General features: G+C 40.6%; 3 protein-coding genes and 1 pseudogene across 4 annotated transcripts; all 4 read right to left on the bottom strand.

Annotated features, from left to right (window-relative positions):
- Positions 1–672: 672 nt before the first annotated feature.
- LOC144657186 (uncharacterized) lies at positions 673–6589 on the bottom strand (annotated as a pseudogene). Its single transcript, XR_013571473.1, has 2 exons — positions 6448–6589; positions 673–1573 (listed from the first exon to the last, which is right to left on the bottom strand). The product of XR_013571473.1 is annotated as an uncharacterized LOC144657186 (transcript).
- Positions 6590–12513: 5924 nt separating this feature from the next.
- Positions 12514–15256, bottom strand: LOC144657167 (uncharacterized). The gene is made up of 2 exons (XM_078517478.1): positions 15159–15256; positions 12514–13730 (listed from the first exon to the last, which is right to left on the bottom strand). The coding sequence occupies exon 2, from the start codon at positions 13668–13670 to the stop codon at positions 12816–12818; it is 855 nt and encodes a 284-aa protein (XP_078373604.1). The 5' UTR covers positions 13671–13730; positions 15159–15256; the 3' UTR covers positions 12514–12815.
- A 1039-nt stretch (positions 15257–16295) lies between these two features.
- LOC144657949 (uncharacterized) lies at positions 16296–17660 on the bottom strand. The gene has a single exon (XM_078518284.1). The coding sequence runs from the start codon at positions 17658–17660 to the stop codon at positions 16296–16298; it is 1365 nt and encodes a 454-aa protein (XP_078374410.1).
- Positions 17661–17732: 72 nt separating this feature from the next.
- LOC144657948 (uncharacterized) lies at positions 17733–21872 on the bottom strand. The gene has a single exon (XM_078518283.1). The coding sequence runs from the start codon at positions 21870–21872 to the stop codon at positions 17733–17735; it is 4140 nt and encodes a 1379-aa protein (XP_078374409.1).
- Positions 21873–22319: the final 447 nt, after the last annotated feature.

Here is a 22319-nt window from a genome sequence, read left to right as displayed (position 1 = left end):
AGAAAAAATCTAAATACTTGGCAGTCTTTAATTTGATTCACTGTTTTTCGACGTTATATTTTTCCGACCTGGGTCGGGAACATAACTAAGTATTCATTTGCTTAAATCATTTTTAATAAAAATTTTATGGACAAATCAATATTTTAAATCTCTAGATAAAAAAATTATTTTCCATAATGAAATGAAACCCATACTTACCAAGATACAAAAACCAATAAAGATCATGATACCATGAATGATTTTTCTGATCACATGCAAAACATCAAAAATTTTAGACTTTTTCTTTATTGGTCACATGATCATGGGCGTGGCCCGATGACGTCATATTTACGTTATGGACTGAGTAAAAGATTCAACCATAGCTAAACAAGAAAAATTGCTAAAACTATATAACCGTGAATGTCCCTAGCAACGGGTCCAAATATATACGTCAGTGGGCCCTTAAACCTTGTCAATCATAAACGTAGGTGGTGGTACAGAATGGTAACTAGAAATGAAAAGAGATGGGACCGTGCGATGGACTAGCAGCATACCATCTGGGAGGGGTGGGGGGGGGGGGGACAAATGCTACAGTAACCAGGAGAAGCTCCAACCTGATGGGCCACTTGGCTCAAATCAGACTTTACTTTAATTAAGTGGGGCACACAGTAGAAGCTTAGAGAATTGATTGGCTCAAGTACAAGATTGTTTATTCCCATGACATACACAGAAAAAAATGGTATCAACATTGTTTTGCATAAAAATTAGCCTGATTAGACATTGAGGAAACTCCTCATCAGCCTGCACAACCAGTGTCAATTTCTTTGACATTTCCTGCTTATTTATTGCAAATCCCAGTATTGCATGTTAAACTGCCAAAAAAAAACCTACACAGCAGATAGGAAATTCTTACACATGTCAACTCATCCATCGCTGAGAATTGTTTGGTAGGTCACCTTTTACATGTACAGTGTAGTCTTCAGAAATTTTCAACAAAAATTGTGTCTTATGATTGCTTTAAAAATGTTTCCAACTGAAATTGTGTTTAATTCGCAAGTTTTTCTAGTTCTTTACCAGGTATAGTTTCAACTGCATACTGTCAATCTGCATGAGCCTTGTCCCACTCAATCTTCCGTTCTTCTTCCCTTTTCTCGGCTTTCTTCCTTCGCTCTCTAAGAATTTTTAAATTTCGGCGCTTGTACAAGTCTCGCTTCCTTCTTTTTCGATACTTGTGTTTTTTCATCTTCTTATGGCGTATCTTTAGAATCCTTTTGCAGTGTAAAGTTGCAGTAGCTTTTACATCATCACCAATAATTGTAAGTTCACAAGATGCAGGGTCACCAACGAGTTGTGCCAAGACTTGGCGATTGAACAGGAAAAATCAGTTCTTGTATTCTTTGCAGTGGAATTCCTGGTAATAATACTTGAAAACTTGGATTACTGTAGTGCACATCACTGTAAACATCACTCTTGTTAATAAAACAGAAGTTGGTTTTCTGAAACAATGATGGGTTTGTGAAGGGCAAAGGGCAATTTTTGATGAAATTTGCTGCATTACTGTTCACTAGTTTGGCTGATGTCCCAAGTCCTACATCTGAAAAGGAAAGGAAGTAAAACATAAATACTTAAAATATGTACTGTAAGGAGAATTATTTCAGATAAATACAGTCAACTCTCTCTTAATAGACACCTCTATAAGACGAACACCTGGTGTTGGTCCCATCCCTGCCGTTTTTCAGTCAGATGGTCACCTCTAAGATGGACAGTTGGAGCCGGTTCTGACGGTGTCTGTTTTAGAGATTTGACTGTAGTTGTCAACCTTCCAAGCAGAGATGAGCTAAAAAAATCACTTCTGGTGATGTACTTTCATATTCTCTCAACTATTCTCTAAACACAATCTAGACTACAAAAAGTCTCTCGCGTCTATCCCCGGGGAAAGCTTATGATAAGTGGGGGCGGGGGGGGGGGGGGGAATAGCTTCCTGTTACGTTTCATATGAAGTTTGGGAAGGCCGTAGAATCTAGCCGGCTGTAAACACGTTGGGAAAATCAATAGGGGCTTATAGCGGAGCTCGCACGGCGCCGAGGCGGAGCCCCGTTCATGCGGACAAACACAACCGTCACCGAAAATTGGTAGTCACGCCCCCCCCTCCGTCCTCCGTCCGTCCTCCCCCTGATAGGACTGGGGACGTTGTCTTCCGGGGGCCCGCTGTGGTGGGATGTAGTGGATTTTTTAATTTTCAGCTTTCTTTCTTTGTTTTTCACCGGTCTGTTTCACCGGCTATTTTTTTATTTTTTTGTCGTTTGACGGGGGCGGAACTCGGGGAAAAGCGTCCCCGTGATAGTAGCGAAAACACAAAGAGAGCATGAGCCAGCAAAAGCTGAAAGAGGCAACGAAGTAGCGAGGGCATCGCGAGGAAAGGAGTTCCACGTTTTGGAGAATGTGAGTATAAAAGTTAAGATGGCTATTCATTTGAATTTTCTTTCACGTTTTGGTTTTCACTTCTAGCATTTTTCAACTGACTAGTGGCATTCGTTTCCGTGCCTGGTACTTCCTACTTGCTGAACTGTTTGTAGTTAGTGAGGTCTCTTCTCTTGTGTTTCCGGGTAGTGATTTGCGTTCATTAATGTCCTTTTCTTTTCTGTTTCCTGTTTGGCAGGGGCCATTTTTTTTGTGGTTTTGTCTTAGATCTTTATGTTTGAATGAGGGATATTTTTTATTTGTGCATCTCTTTTTTCTTTCTGTTCTTTTCTCTAAATGAAAATACTGGGTAGTGTCTGATTTGTCAGTCCCCTGGGATAGCTTAGTAGGAACTTTTTTTTTTGTTTTTTTTTTTTTGGGGGGGGGGGGGTGCTGCCTGCCTTTTGGTGCATTTCCCACTTCTCACAACATATAATTTTGGGGTTGACTTCATTATTTTATTGAGCATGTTTTAGGTCACTGTGGAGGGCGGACGGGGCGTATATAGGCTATTTTTTGTTTTTTTTCTTTCTTCCCTTGCCTTGCTTCCTCCCGTTCGGTCTCCCTCGGCCTCCCTCCCCGTTTTTTCCCGTTTGCATTTTCTTTTTGCGGTCTGTGTAGCGTATATCTCGGCACGGGACTATACTCTCGGCGCACACTTAGTTGGTCTTAATTTACTTTTTTTTATTTTAGAGCTCTTTAAATTTTCTCGGGGGGCAGGGGGGGGTGGGGATTCTCCATTTTGTGGGGGTGATGCTTTTATCTTTTGTGGTCTGGCCTGTCTATTCCATATAAACTTTTAGGCTGCTAGGCTCGCTGGGCGGCCCGTCTACTCCTGATATTTGGGGAGATATGACCTTTTGATGCTTCGTTGGGTAAAATCTTATCTTTTGGGGAACTTATTACCAGTGGCTCACCAAAAACTCACCAAACCCTGACTGTGCCGGGTCTATAAAGCATATATTTTTCGTAGGTTGGCAGTGTGTGTTTGGGATTTTTTTTTGGTTCTGTTCCTCAACATCCCTGGCCCACCAAAATTGGAAAAAATTTCCTATACTTTTCTGTAGATCAGTGTTTTGAATAACTTTGGAATTATAAATATTATCAATGATAATAAAAAATTTTATCTTCTTTTTTGCCTTTTTCAGGGAAACAGTAGCGCGGACAGGGAGAGATAAATGAAAATAGATATTATTTATCTCTTATTCTTACATAAATTATTATTATATGAGGTGATTTTAAAGATGAAAAAGCAGTTGTGGTACTCTTTGATCTGGCAAAAAATTTATTTATCTCAATAGGGACATTTATTTTTAATGATGATATTCTAGCATTTGATAAAATATTATTTTGGGGGGAAAATATCATTGGGGGTGCTTGGTTGGGGGTACTGTATTCTACTATTGCTTGCGCTAGCTTTTAGTCTGGTGTGCTGAGCTGTTTTGTATTGGGCAAAAATTATTCACCGTAGTGGAGGGGAGCCGCGAGCGGTAACGCTGAGTAATTTTCTGATAACAACAAACAAACGATGCACGAAGGCAGTGTTTTCTTAGCTGTATGAGGTAAATATTTGCAATACCTCCGAGTAACCATCAGTGACGAAAAGCACTATTGATTCACTTGTGTTGTATAATAATTTTGTACCTATGACAAGGGTGCCCATTTGGGGGGGGGGGGTGGGAAGGGGAGGGAAGGTGCATGTAAAACTTTCCAGTTGTATGCTTGTGTACAGCTGGAACATACCAGCCAGAACTAGAAAAATTTTCTTTGTTTTATCTCCTCTTTGAGAGTTTAACCTTGGACATACATGTACATGGAGGGGGGGGGGAGTGGATGCCACCCCCCTCCAAACTTTTTTTTAAAAAATTTTGAATTTAATTTTCGATTAACGCGCAGGCAGGCAACGCGCAGGCAAGGCCAGCGCTTATATGAGGGTGTCGTTTATTTCAAATTCAATTTTATTCTTGCTAACATAGTATGGTAATGAAATTTGAATTTTAAAAACAGAAAAATGTTTTTAGTGCTCATCTGAAAAGGCTTTAATCAAGGAAAATATTTCTTTTGAGCCTTGGTTCAAACTTGATTACTATTGCATTTGCTTTTTGACTCTATTATTGGAATAAACGCCACATCATGATGCAGCGTGTATTTAAGGGCAGCGTCCATAATATTTGTGCCCTTATCTGCGGCGATTATTCGAGGGAGGCGTTTAATCGAATAATACGGTACTTACATGTGAATTTTTCAGTAGTTGTTCATTCTTGCGGTCGTTCGCCTACGAGTTGTCGCTAACGACCAGTTCGCTACGAGTTAGGTCGTTTCGCCTACGTCTCGTCGCTAACGAGCTGTAGGTCGTTTCGCTACGATAGTACCCTGACGTCTCTTTTAGTTCTTTTTCATCAACAGAGAAACAAACTTCTTCGTCAAAAATAAGACATCGAATACGCTCTTGCCGAAAGAAAATCGTCGCTAAAAGTAGCTTGAAAGCCAATAGGGCTCTAATTCCAAGATAGCCATTTTGCTTCCCAAACGCAAATTGTGATTGAATAATTAGATTTTACTTTTCAGCGTTCTATTTTTTTTTTTCAACGCTAGTTGGAAACAACAAGGTAATATTTTATTTCTGGCCTTACTTCTATTTACATCAGTGTCTGAAAGCTGGGGAAATAAACTTTTGATCACGTTAAGCTTTCGACGTCGGAGAATAATTAATGTTGGGTGACGTTTGAGCTACTGCCGTGTGAATACTATGAGATAAAAAAAAAAGCGCATCTTTCGGGACGTACCCTGGTCATCTCTGGAAGTGCTGGCCTCCTGAGGAAAATTCCGGATTTTTCTGGCATTTTTGATTGTTGTTCTATTAGTACAATTAAAAATATATCTATAACGGCGAACGACCTACGGCTCGTAGCGAAAGACTTCAGACGTAGGCGATCGACATCGTTAGCGAACTGGTCGTAGCGAAACAACTCGTAGGCGAAACAACCGGTTACCGTCATCATTGCAAATTTTCATTGTTAATCATATATTCATGATTTTGGTGCCTGCTGCATTTATGAGGTCTGGCGAAAAATCGTCATGTTTAACATTTTTCTTTTTTTTTTTTTTTTATTTTGTTTTTAAAAGGTACGTGATTGTTTTGCATTGCATTCTGCTTGTGCGTGGCTATTAGTACACACAATTTCGTGGGCTCTACTCTGCACAAGTATTTTCTCACCTTATAGGATGAAAACTCTGGGGAGGGTCTCCGCCCCCCCCCCCCCAACCCCTTATACGATGGCGGGAGTACAGTGATGGTGATGGTCTTGTACAGTTGGATCCCAATAACTCGAACCTTAAGGGAAATCGAAAATGGTTCGAATATCAGAGGTTTGAGTTAGCGAGGGTAAAATTATTTTAAAAAATTGACCTTAAGGGGAATTCGAAAAGGTTCAGTTAGTGAGAGGTTAAAGTTTTTGTGGTTCGAGTTGTCGAGATTCAACTGTACATCCGAGGGTTAAGAAAAGTTACTGCTAATTGATAATCCTTTTTAATTGATCAATTATTTTTCCTCTTTTTGGTGCTGTTGTTCATGGTGAACAATGATGCATATAATATATAAAGATAATAACATGAATAAAAAAATCGGTCTAAAAAAGTATAAAGGGCAAATAACCGGGGAGCTCCGCTTTTAGGCTTGCCTAAATCTATATATTAATTATAATGATAAGTGCATTTATATTGCAGACAATTTTCTTGGTCCTCAGGTACAATGTAAATTAAAGCCAATACATTTTCCCTAAAGTTTGCCCATTTAACACAGACATTGGACACATTTCCCCATCCAAGTCGATACATTCCCATACAAAGTCAACCTCCGACTTCAAACTTCTCACTCGCCGGTTGATCTTTTTAATGAAACGAGAGACTCGAAGCATGTTGGTGCAATGATTTAGGCTTAACTGCAGAATACCCTGCCAGGTCGATCGAAATATAAACCCTATGAAAGCTGATGTAGAAGCACAATACCTTCTCTTAAAACTCGCTGGGTTACTCTCCCATTGTAACTGTGTAAATTCCGTAAATTCCAAGTAAATATTCTTGGGAAAAACGGCTTTTGGAACAACTGCTTCATCTTCGGTTGTTGGTCAGTTCTAAGCCGCCATGATGGAAAATATCACTCGTTCTTAGATTACCGCGTCCAGAGATGAGGCGCGGTACCTCGGCACATCGTCGCCCAGACTTCCAAAAAGAAGTGGGTGGGGGTTATTTTTTGGTGAGGGACGGGGGCAGCTCTTTGTGTCTTTTTGATAACCTCCCCTGAGATAATTCCTTCTCCGGACTGTACAGCTAAATTTGTATCTCATATCGTGACAGTAAAAATAGCTTTTCCCAGTAGTCCGGGCAGTAGATTTGATATAAACTCCTGGGCCTGTTTTGCCGATTTCATATCATGTATCCAAGAATCACATGCATGGCGTATAAAACAAATTTTCGGCTGACCAAATTGCCTATTTTTTGTTAAGCGAATACATTCCCACCAAATCCGTCCCCTGCGCCAAGCCTTTTTTCCTAACCCCTGATATACTGAAAACAAGCCACAACCGCTCAGTTTTGCATTAGATAATCATAACAACTAGGTATGTTGTGTTTTCAATGTTAGATTGTTCTGGGAGCTTTAATTCGTGTGGCTTCTTTTAAGTTGGCATGCCTTTATTTTTTGTTTTCAGCGTCTACAAATAAACCATGCTAGACCACCTGTAATTTTATATTGTTTTATTTTGTTTATTAAACTAATGACTTTGACTGCTTTTAAGGAGGAGGGCTCGATGTCTATTTTCAGATGTCATATTTATATAACTAAATTACTTTTCAACGTGTATGAATTTTGTTTTGAATAAAGTATTTTAAAATTTATTATCAACTTTAATGATAACGTTTAATAACTCAAAGTTATATTTTTTTCCCCTCTGTAGAAAGTACAAGCCTTTTAAAGCTATTCTAAACGTGTTCGGCGGGAATATTGGAACTAAGTTTGAATGTGTTTATTTTCGGATTCACTTTGAAAATTAACTAGTTTCCCTAGAAAGTAAATAAATGCAAAAAAATAAATGCAAGTAAATAAATGATAAATAATTGAATATAAGGTAAAAGAATACATAAAGGCACCACTACGGTATTGCGAACAATATCTATCGCAACTTGAATTTATTTAGCATTTTATAATAAAGCACCGAAAGTTTATCAACATTATTTGTTAAGAGGGGTGGGGAGTAGGGTCAAGCTTGATCCCTTGGCCCGGACCCCAGTAATGTGCCACGGCCCTCCTGCCAGCAACGTTGCTGTAAATGAGAAGATTGACGAACACTACTAAAGATTCTAAACGATAATCGATTCACAAATTGCACTATTTCAGTAGGATTCATATTCACCTCATTTGCTAATTATATAATAAGGATTTTTATACCAAAACTGCTTTCTCCTTTTTCGGCCTCTTTAGGGCTAGACTCAATTATTTGTAGGAAATGTAGAGGCAGAGAAATACTGACTGCAAAACACATTATATACAGGTAAATAACCCTCTCAAGAAACCTGATGACCAGAAACTCTTGAAAACTAGATGCTCCAGAACTAATTACATCCAGAAATATTTTTACAACAATGGCTAGGAAAATTAAAGCTGAGAAAAACACAGCAGTCTTATTTTTTCTCAAGAATTCGGGCAGCGTGCCGTATGTTTCTGTTGATGTTTTTGTTGCATCGTGGTCGACATGCGTGCAAACTCTCCAGATAACCCACAATATGAGAATCATCAACCATGAACAAGCGACTGTTAAGGCAATGTTCGACGCGCACAGTTCCGGTGCGGAGAAAAAACACATCAAGAACAAAATTCCACAAATGATAATTCCAAAGATCAGTATTGCTATTCGAGGTGATACCTGACGCTTTAGACCAACTATGGTGTGGTGCTCGATAGCTAACATCGCCAAAACGTTGTAAATCATAAGAAATCCCACTGACGACATTACTACACCGTTAGTTCCGCACCATTCCGCTATCTGTTGGCTATCAAATGCTCTTGTTACCTCATAGGCATTACATGCGAGAAGTGTGAGTTGAAGTATACACTGAAATATCATGAACGGCCTGCATTTTTGAAGAATTGTGTATTTCGCCTTGTCTTTAAAGCAGCTTGCCAACATTCGTAAGTTAAACAGAACTCCAACAAGATGAAACGCCATCAACACAAAATAACTTGCATTCATGTTTGTGAAAAGTTGAAAACCAATGAACTCTCGACTCTACAGCACTGGGTTAAGCTTTGAGCGAGACAAACACTATATTTAAGCTCAGCTGAAGTATATTATTCATTATATTACCGAGACAACATTCGTGAGAAACTAATAGTTACACAATATTGCCTTTTTGGTGTTCAGCTGTTAGATAATGAACGACATTTGCCTCTTGCATGTAAATTAACATTTTGGCTCAGTTTGCCAAGTCGTTGGTTTGTTAAGTTGGGTACACACATTAGTTTCATAAAATGACTTGTTTTGCCCATTTTTCAGTGGTTGGTTAAATTAATAATACATTTTTGATTGCTGTTTCGAATTCCATTTGCTTGTTAACTCCGTGCAAAACCTATATTGGGTGACTCATAAAATGCTCGGGCAGTGCACGAAATGTTTTACTTTACATAATTATTGTCACGAAAGATGACCAGTAAAAACCACTGTAATCCTAAATTTAAATAATTTCGTCACGCAAAATCTCTCTCGCGGATGACAAAGGAAACTTAAGCACCCCCAACCCTCTCCCGATTTACAGGATTTAAGCTAGGTTTATTGCAAAGACCAAAGTTAAGGTTGGTTTAAAAAAGGACAACTTTTTTTCCGTCCTCATGATAGCATTGTCAAGTTAAAAGTGTCAGTGTCAAGTGCGATGAGTAACTTATGAATATGATTATATAATATAGCGTAAAAAAATTGAATGTAAGTAGACCAACTAGAAAACATTCACAAATACCACGCAATATTACATGTATATGATTATTTTCATAAATAGCTCATTGCATTTGACACTTACATTTTGAACTTGATAATTCTTTTATGAGAACGGCAAAACGTTGTTCTTTGCTAATTTCGCTAGTTTTTAATTTATTTTATTTAAAATGTTTCTCAAAATCTTCTCTAGTTAAAATGTTTACAAAGGGAACTCCTACGTTAAATTTCAGCGAAGTCGTTCTGGGCGCTAAATATACCTTATGCCATAAATAGATAGGTAGATAGGTATCGATTCTGATAATTATAGTTCGTTTTTTAAAATAAAAACCAACCTATAAATCATAAGATATTGTTTCGATGGTGAAATATATATATTTATCTACCCCGTGTTAACGCCGTGTTAACGCTCATTTCAAAAATTTTGTTATTTCTCATCAGATTATCTTATTTTCCTTTCCATTCAGTTTCCTATGCCTGATGTTTCAATTCACTTATTTTGAATCAGTCGATCGGTACTGCGGATAAGAAAAGTAGAACAAAGAACGGCCATACTGGTCGGGAAGCACGATGGCGCCTAACCCAATATCTTTACCGTCAAGTCTGTAATCGAAAAAGCTTGTTTGCAGGGAGAGAAACAAGCTTCATACTAAATAAATCAACGGATGCACGTGAAAACAGATTAGGAGTGCGTAGTTTTAGCTGTAAGAATGCAAGTTACCCTTTAAGCCTGTAGATTTACAAATGAAGGAACTAAGGGATATAACCAAACACTTCATTACACCCTGCGCCCCTAATTCCAGAGGAGAGGCCAAATTAAAAAGAACTCCTGTCTTACCCGGTAGATAACTAGATAATTTGATATTACACGTGCTGAAAAGTCATGCAAATTTATGGGCGAGTAAAGCTTTAAAACGGTTAGTGCTTGCCCTACAAAGTTGTCAACTGTGTGTACAGGTAGTGTGCAAATGTAAGCAAAAAAATACCGTTTCAAAACTGTTGAGGACAAGAGTATGCTGGCTGAATGACCGACTACAGTGGCGGATCCACTTTGAAGTGCCGCGGGGCCCGGCCCCCTCCCCCCCCCCCCCCCTTATGTTTCGGAAATAGCGCATTTTCTTTGAAGTGCCGGAATTTTCTTCGCAGAATTCAATATTCATAGTCAAGCGGCCCCCCTCCCTTAACTGAAGGTCTGGATCCGCCACTGGACTAAGCATAAAAACTGAAGACAAACACTTTTTAAAAAAACGCATGAGACCAGGTTCCCTGAATTGCAATATACACATTTATTTTAGAACGGCATAAAAAATCATACCTTGCATACTCTCCACTACCGCAGTGCACTTGAGAACAGATATATATCTACTCACGTCAATCTAATACCTAAAGATTATTATTTCTAACTGGGTACGAATACCATAAAATGCCGGTTATAATCCCTGGGCTTTATACTATTCCGTATGAGGTATTGGGTGGGCTTACAACTGGATGTGGGTTTATATTTGAAGGGGCTTATAAGCGGCATAAGAAAACCGTTTGGAAACGAGCTGACGAGAAAAGATACTAGGACTCTGATGAACGGTGATATATTATAAAAAAGCAACTCAGCCAGTAAACGCTTTGATGTGAACTCTACTTGCAAACTCACCCATTGACTATTTCTGTCTGAAGTACAGTGCTCTGTGAGACAAATCTGCAAATAGTTAGACATTCTAGTCTTCTCGGAAAAGGACCCGTCTCCTGTACCCTCAGGATGGATTTCCATTGATACGTATTTTTTTAGGTGCGTTTATGTGCGCGAAAAAAAATAGAGACAATGTAGAAAAGACTTGCGTAAACGTGTACGCTAGTCTTTCATACATTGTCTCTAAATTTTTTCACGCACATAAACGCACCTAAAAAAAATACGTATCAATGGAAATACACCTTCAGTCTAATAGCAGGGGACGTTAAATAACCCAGACCGTTCGCAAAGAGTAAGGCATGAAGCTCCTGCTGTTGTGGCCTGGCCTTCGTGTGTAGGAAATTACAGTATGCGTACAGCGCATTTTAACATATACAAATCGGGAAAATGCGCTATATAAATGCATTATCATTGACGTTGGTATGTTAAAATGGAAAAATCGCAAGGGAGGTGCTTATATCCGGAGGGCTTATAACCGGAATATGTTTTCGTTAGGAGACGGATAGGCCTATAACCGAGGGGATGGGAGGGGCAATTAAAGCGGGTAGGAAACTCTATGCTTAAATCAAACAACTCGTCAAACAATGAAACACGAAAGTCTTTAGATAAACCACAACCACAACTGTGTTATACAAGGTACAAATGAAAAAACTTCAAGTTTTCGTCTGTCCCTGAAAAAGCAGGCGAAAAATTTCATGGACTTTTGTACTTACAGAAACATTTCATTGCGTGCACTTGCCTTAAGACCATTTGGTGTATAACAATATCACGTAAAATGTCGTGATGCGTCGATTGAAAACGACACGAACGATTGTTTTCCAAGAGAAAAAACATGTTATGACGATATGTAGTTGATAGTGCGCTACTACAGATTACCTATAATTTTCGATCAAATTGTGGCCAAGTGAAAATAACATTTATTTATTGACTTATATCATAACTTTGAGTATTAAAGTAACATGTCTGAATAGTTTTTACGCTCAAGTGGTCTTCTAACTAATTAACTACCTACATTTAATTACAAATTTGAATATTCCTTACATGTAATATGTGTACTTGATATAGCGATAGACATGTTTTGATTTTTTGCTACGAGAGAACCGTGGCCGGTCTAACGAGGTACTTGATGAGAAAATCGGCGGGACATATAGGGCTGCATGTAAGGGAAAACAAACAAGGAGAAGCCAATCAGCACAAGGGGATCGTAATGTTTAAACAACTGTTAGCCTTGACTTCAATTTTTAGAGATGGCTTAGTCAAGGTTGAATTATCAAGGAAACCAAAACATGTTCAAAGCTAAAAGTTATTGCTCAGAAAGCCGGTTTACACGCTACGATTTATCGGCCCGATTTGGCCCAAATTTGATAAGAAATTGAGTGCGCATTTAAAAATCGGCCCGATTTCCAAAAAAATCTGTTGCAGTGTCACAGATTTTAGAACACGGGCCGATTCTCATCCTTTCAATTAAAATAGGCAAAGAAAAGCTGACCGACGAATCGAAGCGTGTAAATTTGCTTGGATCAAATCGGGCCGATAAATCGTAACGTGTAAATCGGCCTTAAATGCTACAAGACAATTAGGAAAGACGTCTAAAAACTTGAAAATCGTATGCAGTGACATTGACCGTACAAAACCACCCTCACACAATATATATTACTAAATATTTCGCTTCTTAACGAATACAATTAATATTCAAATTTCTCAAAATGTTACACTAAAAACACCATATTCGCACTGTAATGATTTTCATCAGTGATTTCTTTGGAATTAGCGTTTGAATCGATTAGTTGTCGAAAAATTACAGGGAGAGCTACTCCCACTGCAAACCAAATTATGTTTAGATAGAAAACCTTTTGGAAGAATCTGGATTCTTGAAACTGTGCAATGCTTTCTTGAGCACGAATGCTGATAACCGCGGCGCTAAGTACCTCAAAAACTGCTAAAACAATGCAAAACACTATCAGTGCTATAAAAAATACAGCCGTCTTGTTCTTGCTCAAGATATTGAGCCAAAGGGATGTTTCATCCATTGATGTCTTGGCTGAGTCGTGAGCGGTTTGCGTACAAATTCTGAAGGCTAACAATAACAGTAGAAACATCATCAGCGTGCAGGCAACGCTTGAAGCTAGGTAAGACACGCAGAGTTCTGACGTTGAGGCAGCGCCGGCCCATAATAACATCCCACAGCTTATAACCCCCGCAATTAATGTTCCTGACATGGCTACTCTTGTAGAAACCTCGCGCTTAAGGCCGACTATGGTGTGATCTTCTATAGCTAGAATCGCCAACAGGTTGTAAATCATAAGAAAACCCACTGAAGTCATCAGAACGTTGGTAGTTCCGCACCATTCATGTCCCTGTTCGCTTCTGAACGCTCTTGTAACTTCGTTGGCATTCAACGCGAGAAGAGAGAGATGAAGAATGCACTGAGTTATCATGACTGGCCTGCATCTTTGAAGAATTGTGTATTTCGCCTTGTCTTTGAAGCAGCTTGCCAACATTCGTATGTTAAACAAAACTCCAACAAGGTGAAGCGCCATCAAGAACACATAGCTTGGATCCATGGTTGTGATGATCTTGTTCAGTGTAAACTTAGATCTCGATGGCTCAGCTCAACCGCAGCTCTAAACAAGACGAACAATATGGTTCCGACGTTTAATGTACGATATTACTCATAGTGATAAAAAGTATTAATTCAACTTGCGTGAGAGACTAGCAGGTGCGTGATATTGCCCCCCTCGGTGACGCCAATGTCAATGCTATGCGTGACCGCGTCACCACGCAAACACAAAAATAAATAAAACCTTATTTACACGCGATTTATCCGCCCGATCTGTCGGGCACGATAAATCGAGAAGCGAATCGGCTTGTGCGAATGGCGATCCGCTATCCCGTCACTCCGATTTAACAAGTCGGGCAAATCTGTGTCAGCCGCCCAGATTTTCGATCGTCAGGCCCAATTTTTTGAACTAATAGAAACGCGACCTGCAAAACGAAAAACTCAATGGCGAAGCACGCGAGTGACGTCACGACTCAAACAAGACTCAGACAAACAAACCGAAATAGAGGACGATTTTCCTAAAACACTTTCTAAGGCACTCGGTATTCCTAAGACACTTTCATGAAACGAAAACTTCGCCTAGATTCCGTCTATTTCTTTCAGAACACGCTGATGTTTTTTGAGCCTCGTGGCGGTTATATTTATTTTTAGACCTCGCACGCTTCGCTATTGATGTAAGCATATTATACCTGCAGGGCTTTCACTGTGTACAAACTATTCTCACTGCATAATTGCCCCAACGAGGAGGCATCATAGAAGTCCCCGCGTGTATATATACATAAGGGATTTTTAAATCCCTTATGTATAGAAAGTATATGAAGAAATATACAAGAAATGTACGGTAGTATGCGAGGCGATCCCGATTTGAAGAAACTGGGCGGCGGGCGCGCACGGTGGTCTCGGTTAACTTTACGGCAAGCACGCAAGGTGTTTTGGGTGTTTTGCGATCGCCGCCATACTGCGAGCAACAAGCTAAAGATTTGGGACTCAAACGTCTGAAAATTTTCAGTTCAAAGCTAGATGGGTGTCTTGTTTAAGAAGTTTGAATACACCTGATTGAAGAAACGTTGAACCATGAAAAGCATAAACCCTGACTAATATGATGCGTCCCACATGTTTTGTTGTCGTCTGTGGCAGAATGGACATAATAATAAGAAGACAGGTTGCAAAAATCATGCTCTTAGAGCTCTCAAAGAAAGAAAAGATTTTCATTTTAAATAAACGGAATATTACTACGGTAATGAACGTTCATTCGTTTGTCTCACGATAGAATCGCTTTGAGATGTTGATCGCGACGTTTCGACTGCAATACTGCTAGTCTTCATCAGGCGATCAGAGCCATACTGCGAGGCAAAGGCATCGCCTGATGAAGACTAGCAGTATTGCAGTCGAAACGTCGCGATCAACATCTCAAAGCGATTCTATCGTGAGACAAACGAATAAACGTTCATTACCTATCTTACACCACGATGAACAATATTACTAAGCTTACCAATGCTCTCTATTTAGAATGCCATTCGGTCTCATCGTTCATGGTTTATGCTTTTCACATGGTCAACTATGGAAAGTCATAACTGTCTTATGTGATCATTAGTCAAAGTGTTTAAACGAGTTCTCCGTAGCCTCGATCCCATGCAGTACAATATGGCGTCGAATTTGGAATCGTACAAACTTGTTTTGCTTGAAGAAATGTTTAAAATACCGAAAATAACATGGAAAGCATAACAGGGTTTTATCCAGGGCGGTAGAGTTTTAGTGCGCCACCGAAATTCGATAAAATAGTGCCCGTTCGTGTAAAGTTCCCGCCAACACAACAACAGCGGTAAAAAGATAAAAGGCTCAATGCTGGTAATCCATCAGTACTTTCGACTGTGCTTTCGTGTGTGCTTTCTTTGTTCCTTTGCCTTCGCTTATTTCGAATATTTTTCGCAGTTTTCTCCAAGGTAAGTGAAGTTGTAACTATTTATTCGAAGTATCAGTAGCAAAATATATGACTAAAGCTACTTGTCAGAAAAATCAGAAAGCTGTGTTGTGGAATCAGTGAACGCTTTCGGCAATTCTACTTTTCAATAAAACCTTGATCTAGAAACTGCAAAACTCCACGAAAATTAACTTTTTGAATTGTGATTTACACGCAAAAACGACACCCTTTTTGTCGATTTCACTTGTGTTTTAAAAAACCTGAAATAAGTGCCAGTTTTTTCAGATAAAGTGGACTATTTTTAGGATTTCTCTCGGGTATTGCTTAAGTCGATATTCTCAAGTAATTCTGTTAATTCACTTATCGCGAAAAAGTCAAAATGAGAAATTTCTCGAGTTTTTTCAGCTTTTCGACGTTTATCGTAAAGTTATGAACACACTCGTAGTTCTTTCAATTCGTTTAATCACACACTGATCATAAAACTATCTACAAAGTTATTTAAACCTAGACATCGATAATTGATCACGAGGTAAAAATGTCAATCAAATGTTCAATCCATTGTCTCTCTTTTAAATGTCTTTCGCACGTGTGTAAACATTCGATTTCGATAACGCGTATAAACAAAGCTTTCGTGACACTCCCCGAGGTTGCTTCACATCCGGTGAGCAACATAACAAAACGCATATAAACAAACAAAATAAGAAATATTTAAAACTGAGACTTTCGTAAAATGTCTGCCATGATCGCCGCATTACGACGTGGCCTATCGTTCCGAGTTGTGGAGGACTCCACAGAAGGCGTGTTCGCTGTTTCTCCAATTGGATTGTCGTCGTCTTTCGCGCTGACTTCAATAGGGAACAAATGTTTTACACTTCGTCTCATCAGACGAGGCCTTTTGTCACTGTTCGCGACCTTTACGACTGCAGATCTCACGAGGCCATCTCTTCCCGGTAGCAGCTCCTCGACTTTCGCCAGTTTCCAAAACATCCGGTTGGATGAATCGTTCTTTAAAATCACTATGTCGCCAACAGCAATTTCGGGCCCACTTCGAACCCTGGACTTCAGGGCATTGTTTTCTCGTAGATTCAGCAGGTACGTCTTTCTCCACTGGGTGGTAAATTGATGGAGAAGATGACGGTGGTCCTTCGCTCTTCGGGTTAGAGATGAATTCGTGCTGATTACTTCAAAGTGCCCACCATTAGGCGTGCTGGTGATACGTCGACCATTGATCAAATGCGAAGGACACAAGGTATATGTCACGCCATCCTGATCGTCTTCCACGTACGTTAACGGTCTCGAATTTATGACTGCCTCCACCTCATCCAAAAGGGTTTCTAATTCGTCGTAGTTCAGGATCGATCTTCCAATGCACTTCTTTAGACACCGTTTGACGCTCTGGATCAGTCGCTCCCAAAAACCACCCCAGCAAGGAGCCTTCACGACAATGAATTTCCATGATATTCCATTGCTTGCCAGATGGACCATAACTTCTTTCGATCGAGCGATTTTTTTTACTTCTCGGGACGCTCCCTTGAATGTTTTTGCGTTGTCTGATATCAACGTAGCCGGTAATCCTTTGCGGCTGGTAAATCGTCGAAAGGCTAGTAAAAACGACTGAACGGTCAGACTTCGTACTAACTCTAGGTGAACAGCTCTCGTTGATGCGCAAGTGAATAAACAGATGTAGCATTTGCTGTTCTCTTTATCTTGATTTCCTTCGGTGCGGATGTATAAGGGTCCAGCAAAGTCCAATCCAGTGTGAGTGAACGGTGGATCGTCCGATACTCGAAAGCTTGGGAGATCTGGTGAATTGTACGAGGAGTATGGAAGTCCTTCAAGTTTACGGCAAGTCACGCAACGCTTCAAAAAACGCTTCACGGCTTGACGTCCCTTTAAAATCCAAAAGCGTTCTCGAAGTGTCGTTAGCGTGTTAGTCACTGCACTGTGTTTTACGCGTTCGTGTGTGTGACGAATGAGCAAATCGACGAAAGGATGACTTGAAGGCAACAGGATCGGATTCTTGGTTGGTAGAGGTAAGGAAGAGTTGTTAATTCGTCCGCGACAACGCAACATTTGGTTTTCGTCGAGAAACAATGAGAATTGTTCCACTCGCAGGGGCTTCGGTTGATTTCCATTTCGTAAAAATTAGATTTCACTGGCAAATGAGTTGGCTTGGATTGTTCTTATCCAGTTGGTCTCGGCAAGGTTGATTTCGTCGGCGCAAAGCTGTTCGTTTCGGCGCACTTCAGGAATTTCATCTTGGCTATTGGCTTTGTGTTTGACCTTGCGTCTGGCATTGTTGATAAAACGCATCACGTACGCAGTCACGCGTAACAGAGTGTCGCGAGTGCTGAACTCTTCACACTTGATAATTTCGGTAAGATTAATCGACGCGGGTTTTCCCTCAGAGGCGGTTAACACGTGCGTTACTTCGGGTGGGTTTTTCACGAGTTCCAACCATGCATCGTTATTGGTTTCTGTAACTGATTGACCGTGAGGCCAATCGTTCTCAGGCAGCTGGAGAAATTCAGGTCCCTCCCACCAGGTTGAACAGTTGACCATTTCGCGGCCAGTCATTCCACGCGAGGGCAAGTCAGCGGGATTTAATGAGCCAGGGCAATGCCTCCATTCTTCTTTGGATGTCAATCGTCGGATTTCAGCAACTCGATGATTTACGTACTGTTTCCATGGTTTCTCATTCGTGATCCAACAGAGTGTAGTTTTAGAGTCGGTCCAGTAGAATTTCCTGATTTCTTCGGGTAGAGAATCCTGAACAGTGTTCATTAATCTCGCTAGAATACAGGCCCCCAACAACTCAAGGCGAGGAATTGACTGCTGTTTGACAGGGGCAACTCTTGTTTTGGAACACAACAATCGGACCGCGACACGTCCATCATCGTAGGACGATCTGAGATAAACAACTGCTGCGTATGCCTGTTTTGACGCGTCGCTAAAGCCATGTAACTCGATGGAATTCGGTTTTGCATTTGCGATGAAATAATATCGGGGGATACGAATCTTGTTCAACGATTCCAGTTCGGACAGGAATAAGTTCCACTTCGATAGCCAATTTCCATGTAGCTCTTGGTCCCAATCGATTTTTTCAGCGCACAGTTCCTGGAACATGACCTTTAGTCGTATTACGTAAGGGCTAAGAAAACCCAGCGGGTCGAAAATCTTGGCACTAATCTTCAATAGTGACCTTTTTGTGACTGACAATGTGTTTGCAAGCTTGATCAATTCTGTGAAGTTGAAGAGGAATTCGTCGCCTTTGGTGTTCCAATTCACGCCAAGGACTTTAACGAGCTTGTCACCTTGATTATCTGCTGGGCCAACTGTTGACTTAGCGTAGGACTCGTCATCTTGTGAAAATTCGGCTGTCGGGTCGGTCTTCGTCGTGCATGATGCCAGAGATTTATCTTTGGAATTGATGATGTCGAGTACTTCTTCACTGTTGGAATTCCACTTTCGTAAATTGAATCCCCCTTTAGACATGATTTCTTTCGAGTTTTCGTAGATTTCTTGTGCTTTCTTTATTGAATCGGCTCCTCCTAGGAAGTCATCTACGTACAAGCGCTCTCTGAGCAAATTGATCACGTAGCTCAGCTCGGGATTTAATTTCTCGCATGAATCCAAGTGATGACGAATGGTAGAACCAAGTATCGCAGGAGAAGGTCTCAGACCAAACACCAATCTGCAGAATCGAAGCTGAATGACCTCGGGAGTAATTTCGCTCGGGTTTTTGAACCACAGGAATCGCAGCATGTCCTTGCTTGCTTCGTTCATTGAGACCATGAGGAAGGCTTTCTCGATATCGGCAGTTAAGGCAATTGGGTCTGACCTGAACTTTACGAGGACATCGAATAATTGCGGAATGAGGTTTGGTCCAACTTCTAAGCAGTCGTTTAAGGAGTACTTGTTTCCAGGCGACTTTGCTGAGCCATCGTAGACAACTCGGACTTTGGTTGTTTCTCTATCTCGGCGGAGAACTGCGTGATGGGGCAAATAATGCACGGTTTCGCTGAATTTGTCGTCGGTTTCGGGCTTAACTTCTTCAATGATTCCTAATTGCAACTGTTCCTTGATGATTTTATCGTATTCCTTTAGCAACTCTTGATCTCGTCTTAACTTGTGATGCAATGAATTCAAACGATTGCGGCTCAATTGGTATTCACTAGGAATCGCCTCTCTCTCTTCTTTCCAGGGTAGACCAACGACATAACGTTTTCCATCGTAGCTCAGATCCTTGATGAACGAATTTCCGGTCGATTCTTCAACTTGTTCCGCTTTAATGCCAATCGATTCGGTTTCCCAGAAATCCTTCAGAGTGTTCACCTGCTGGTCGTGTTCATTCGTGTAGAAGGGATGATCAGCCCTTTCTCCTGTAATTACAAGATTGGATACGGTAGCGTTACCAACCGACTCTCCACCTGGACCGGACAAAAGCCATCCTAGTTTGCTACTAATCGCAGTAGGGCCAGATTCGCATCGAATCGTTTCTCCATGCACAATGTTCCAATAATGGTCTGAGCCAATAAGAACATCTATCGAGTTGTTATTTCCATCGTTGAATTCGTCGGCTAACTGCAGGGTCTCGAGTTGGGGAAACTTGTTGATATCCACCTTGCTTTGCAAAGAGGAACATATGACAGGAAAACTTAACGCGGAGATTTCCACTTCTTCGTTGAGGCCAGGTTTATTGAGTCGAATCTTCACCAAGTCGCATGTTTGCTTTCGATATTTCTGCTCCCCGAAAGTGTTCAAATTCAGCATCTCGGTTTTGTAGGACTTAAGATTTAATCGTGCTTTCAAATCGTTAGTAACGTAAGATCGATGGCTACCACTATCAAACAGAATTCTTGCCTTTGTTGTTTTTGTACCGTTTTCGTTGGTGGCCACTGCTGTTGCTGTTTGAAGTAGCACCGTTCCTTGCTTTCGAAATGTTGCCGCCGTGGTTACTTGGGAATTCTCGGATTGGTAGTTTGCGATAGAAGTAGTGCTGATTTCTTGATTCGGTGAGCCTTGATGATCGCAGATGGACTGATGGTGACGTTTGTTACAATGGCGACATGTTTTGGTTGTCTGGCACTCGCTGCTACGATGTCCAACCTTTAGACAGATAAAACATCGGTGTTTTCGTTGCAGAATTTCCTTTCGCTTTACGGGGTCAACGACGTTCGGACACGAGGCAGAATAATGAAATTCTTCGCAATATGCACAACGAATGGTGAATTTTCCGCCGCCTTGCGAGCCTTGGTTGGACAGGAATGTTGAAGATGTGGGCGTTCCTGGAATCTTGTACGGGGTGTGGTTCGGTAGCGTCGGTTTTCGAGTAAAATCACTGGCCTTTATCTCTTCGCTTGCTTCTCTGGCCTCCAATTCCTTCTTGATTATTTCCAATAGCTCTTCGATTTTCCAAACGTCGTCACTAGACTTGCGTGCGATTTCAATTCGAATTTCACTCGGTAATTTCGACATAATGACGGGTATAAGAAGGCTTCCATATTCTTTCGATGAAACTCCCAGTGACGCCAAGCCTCTTGTGTGTACACTGATCTTGTCGTAGATGATTCGCAAGGAGTGCGGCTTTTTGTTTGCGGTATGTATTTTCAGGAGCTCATCCATATGCGCACTGATGATTTGTTGGGGTTTACCGAATCTTTCTTTGAGCAACTCTACGGCAGAAGTGTAGTTGCCGTTTGTCAAATTTAACCCTTGTATGGCACGAGAAGCGGGGCCATCGAGAAGCGACTTGAGGTAACTAAACTTGTCGACGTCTGAAATCTCCGTATTTGAATGGATCGCAGAATTAAATGAATCCCAGAACGTGTTCCATTGAGTAATGTCTCCTTTAAATCGTGGAAGTGTTAGTTTGGGAAGTCTCGGTTTCACTTGTTTCTGGGTAAAACTCGAAGTCGTCGGTGAGATAGGGGGCGTTGTTTGCTCGGTTGCGTTATGGCTTGTTGTCGTTTGTTGCTTTACCTTCCATACGTTGATTCGTGATCTGCAATCCAAAATTCTCGTCGTTACATTTTCGGATTCTTCGATTTCCTTTTCTAGCTTTTCCAGATCGCAGAGTGATTGAATGTCTTTGTCAAGACCATCTAATTTCGCTAGCTTTCCTTCCAGTTGTTTATCGATAACTTCCAGTCGGTTTACATCAACTTCGTTCGGTGGTTGTTTGAGAAGGTCGTGAACTTCTTTTTCAAATCGGGTTAAGGTTCCACGATGCCCACCTCTAATGGCCAAGAGTCGACTTAACCTTTCTTTTGCGTCCGCGGACATCGTAGTTGTGATCGGTCTAGGGCTAAAACGGCCCCACGTTGGGCGCCAGTATATCGTAAAGTTATGAACACACTCGTAGTTCTTTCAATTCGTTTAATCACACACTGATCATAAAAACTATCTACAAAGTTATTTAAACCTAGACATCGATAATTGATCACGAGGTAAAAATGTCAATCAAATGTTCAATCCATTGTCTCTCTTTTAAATGTCTTTCGCACGTGTGTAAACATTCGATTTCGATAACGCGTATAAACAAAGCTTTCGTGACAACGTTCTCATCAAAACAAAAAAATATCGACTTTTTCCGCTTTATTAATTTCGCCTTTTTGATTGACAACTGTCAAAAAAGGCTTGAAATGAAAATGCTTAGTAAAAAATCGGTGATAAATAGTGAAGAAATTATTCAACGTGACACGAGCGTGGGACAAAGAAAAAATCTGAGTC

Source organism: Oculina patagonica, chromosome 6 (assembly GCF_052425735.1).
Source record: "Oculina patagonica isolate OP01 chromosome 6, crgOcupat, whole genome shotgun sequence".
Taxonomy (NCBI): Eukaryota; Metazoa; Cnidaria; class Anthozoa; order Scleractinia; family Oculinidae; genus Oculina; species Oculina patagonica.
The sequence above is the reverse complement of the archived record's forward strand: the minus strand, read 5'-3'. Positions and strand labels throughout refer to the sequence as shown.

Coding starts and splice junctions, on each gene's coding strand:
- LOC144657167 (XM_078517478.1), bottom strand. CDS start 13,670: ATGGATCCAAGCTATGTGTTCTTGATGGCGCTTCACCTTGTTGGAGTT.
- LOC144657949 (XM_078518284.1), bottom strand. CDS start 17,660: ATGTTGCGTTGTCGCGGACGAATTAACAACTCTTCCTTACCTCTACCA.
- LOC144657948 (XM_078518283.1), bottom strand. CDS start 21,872: ATGTCCGCGGACGCAAAAGAAAGGTTAAGTCGACTCTTGGCCATTAGA.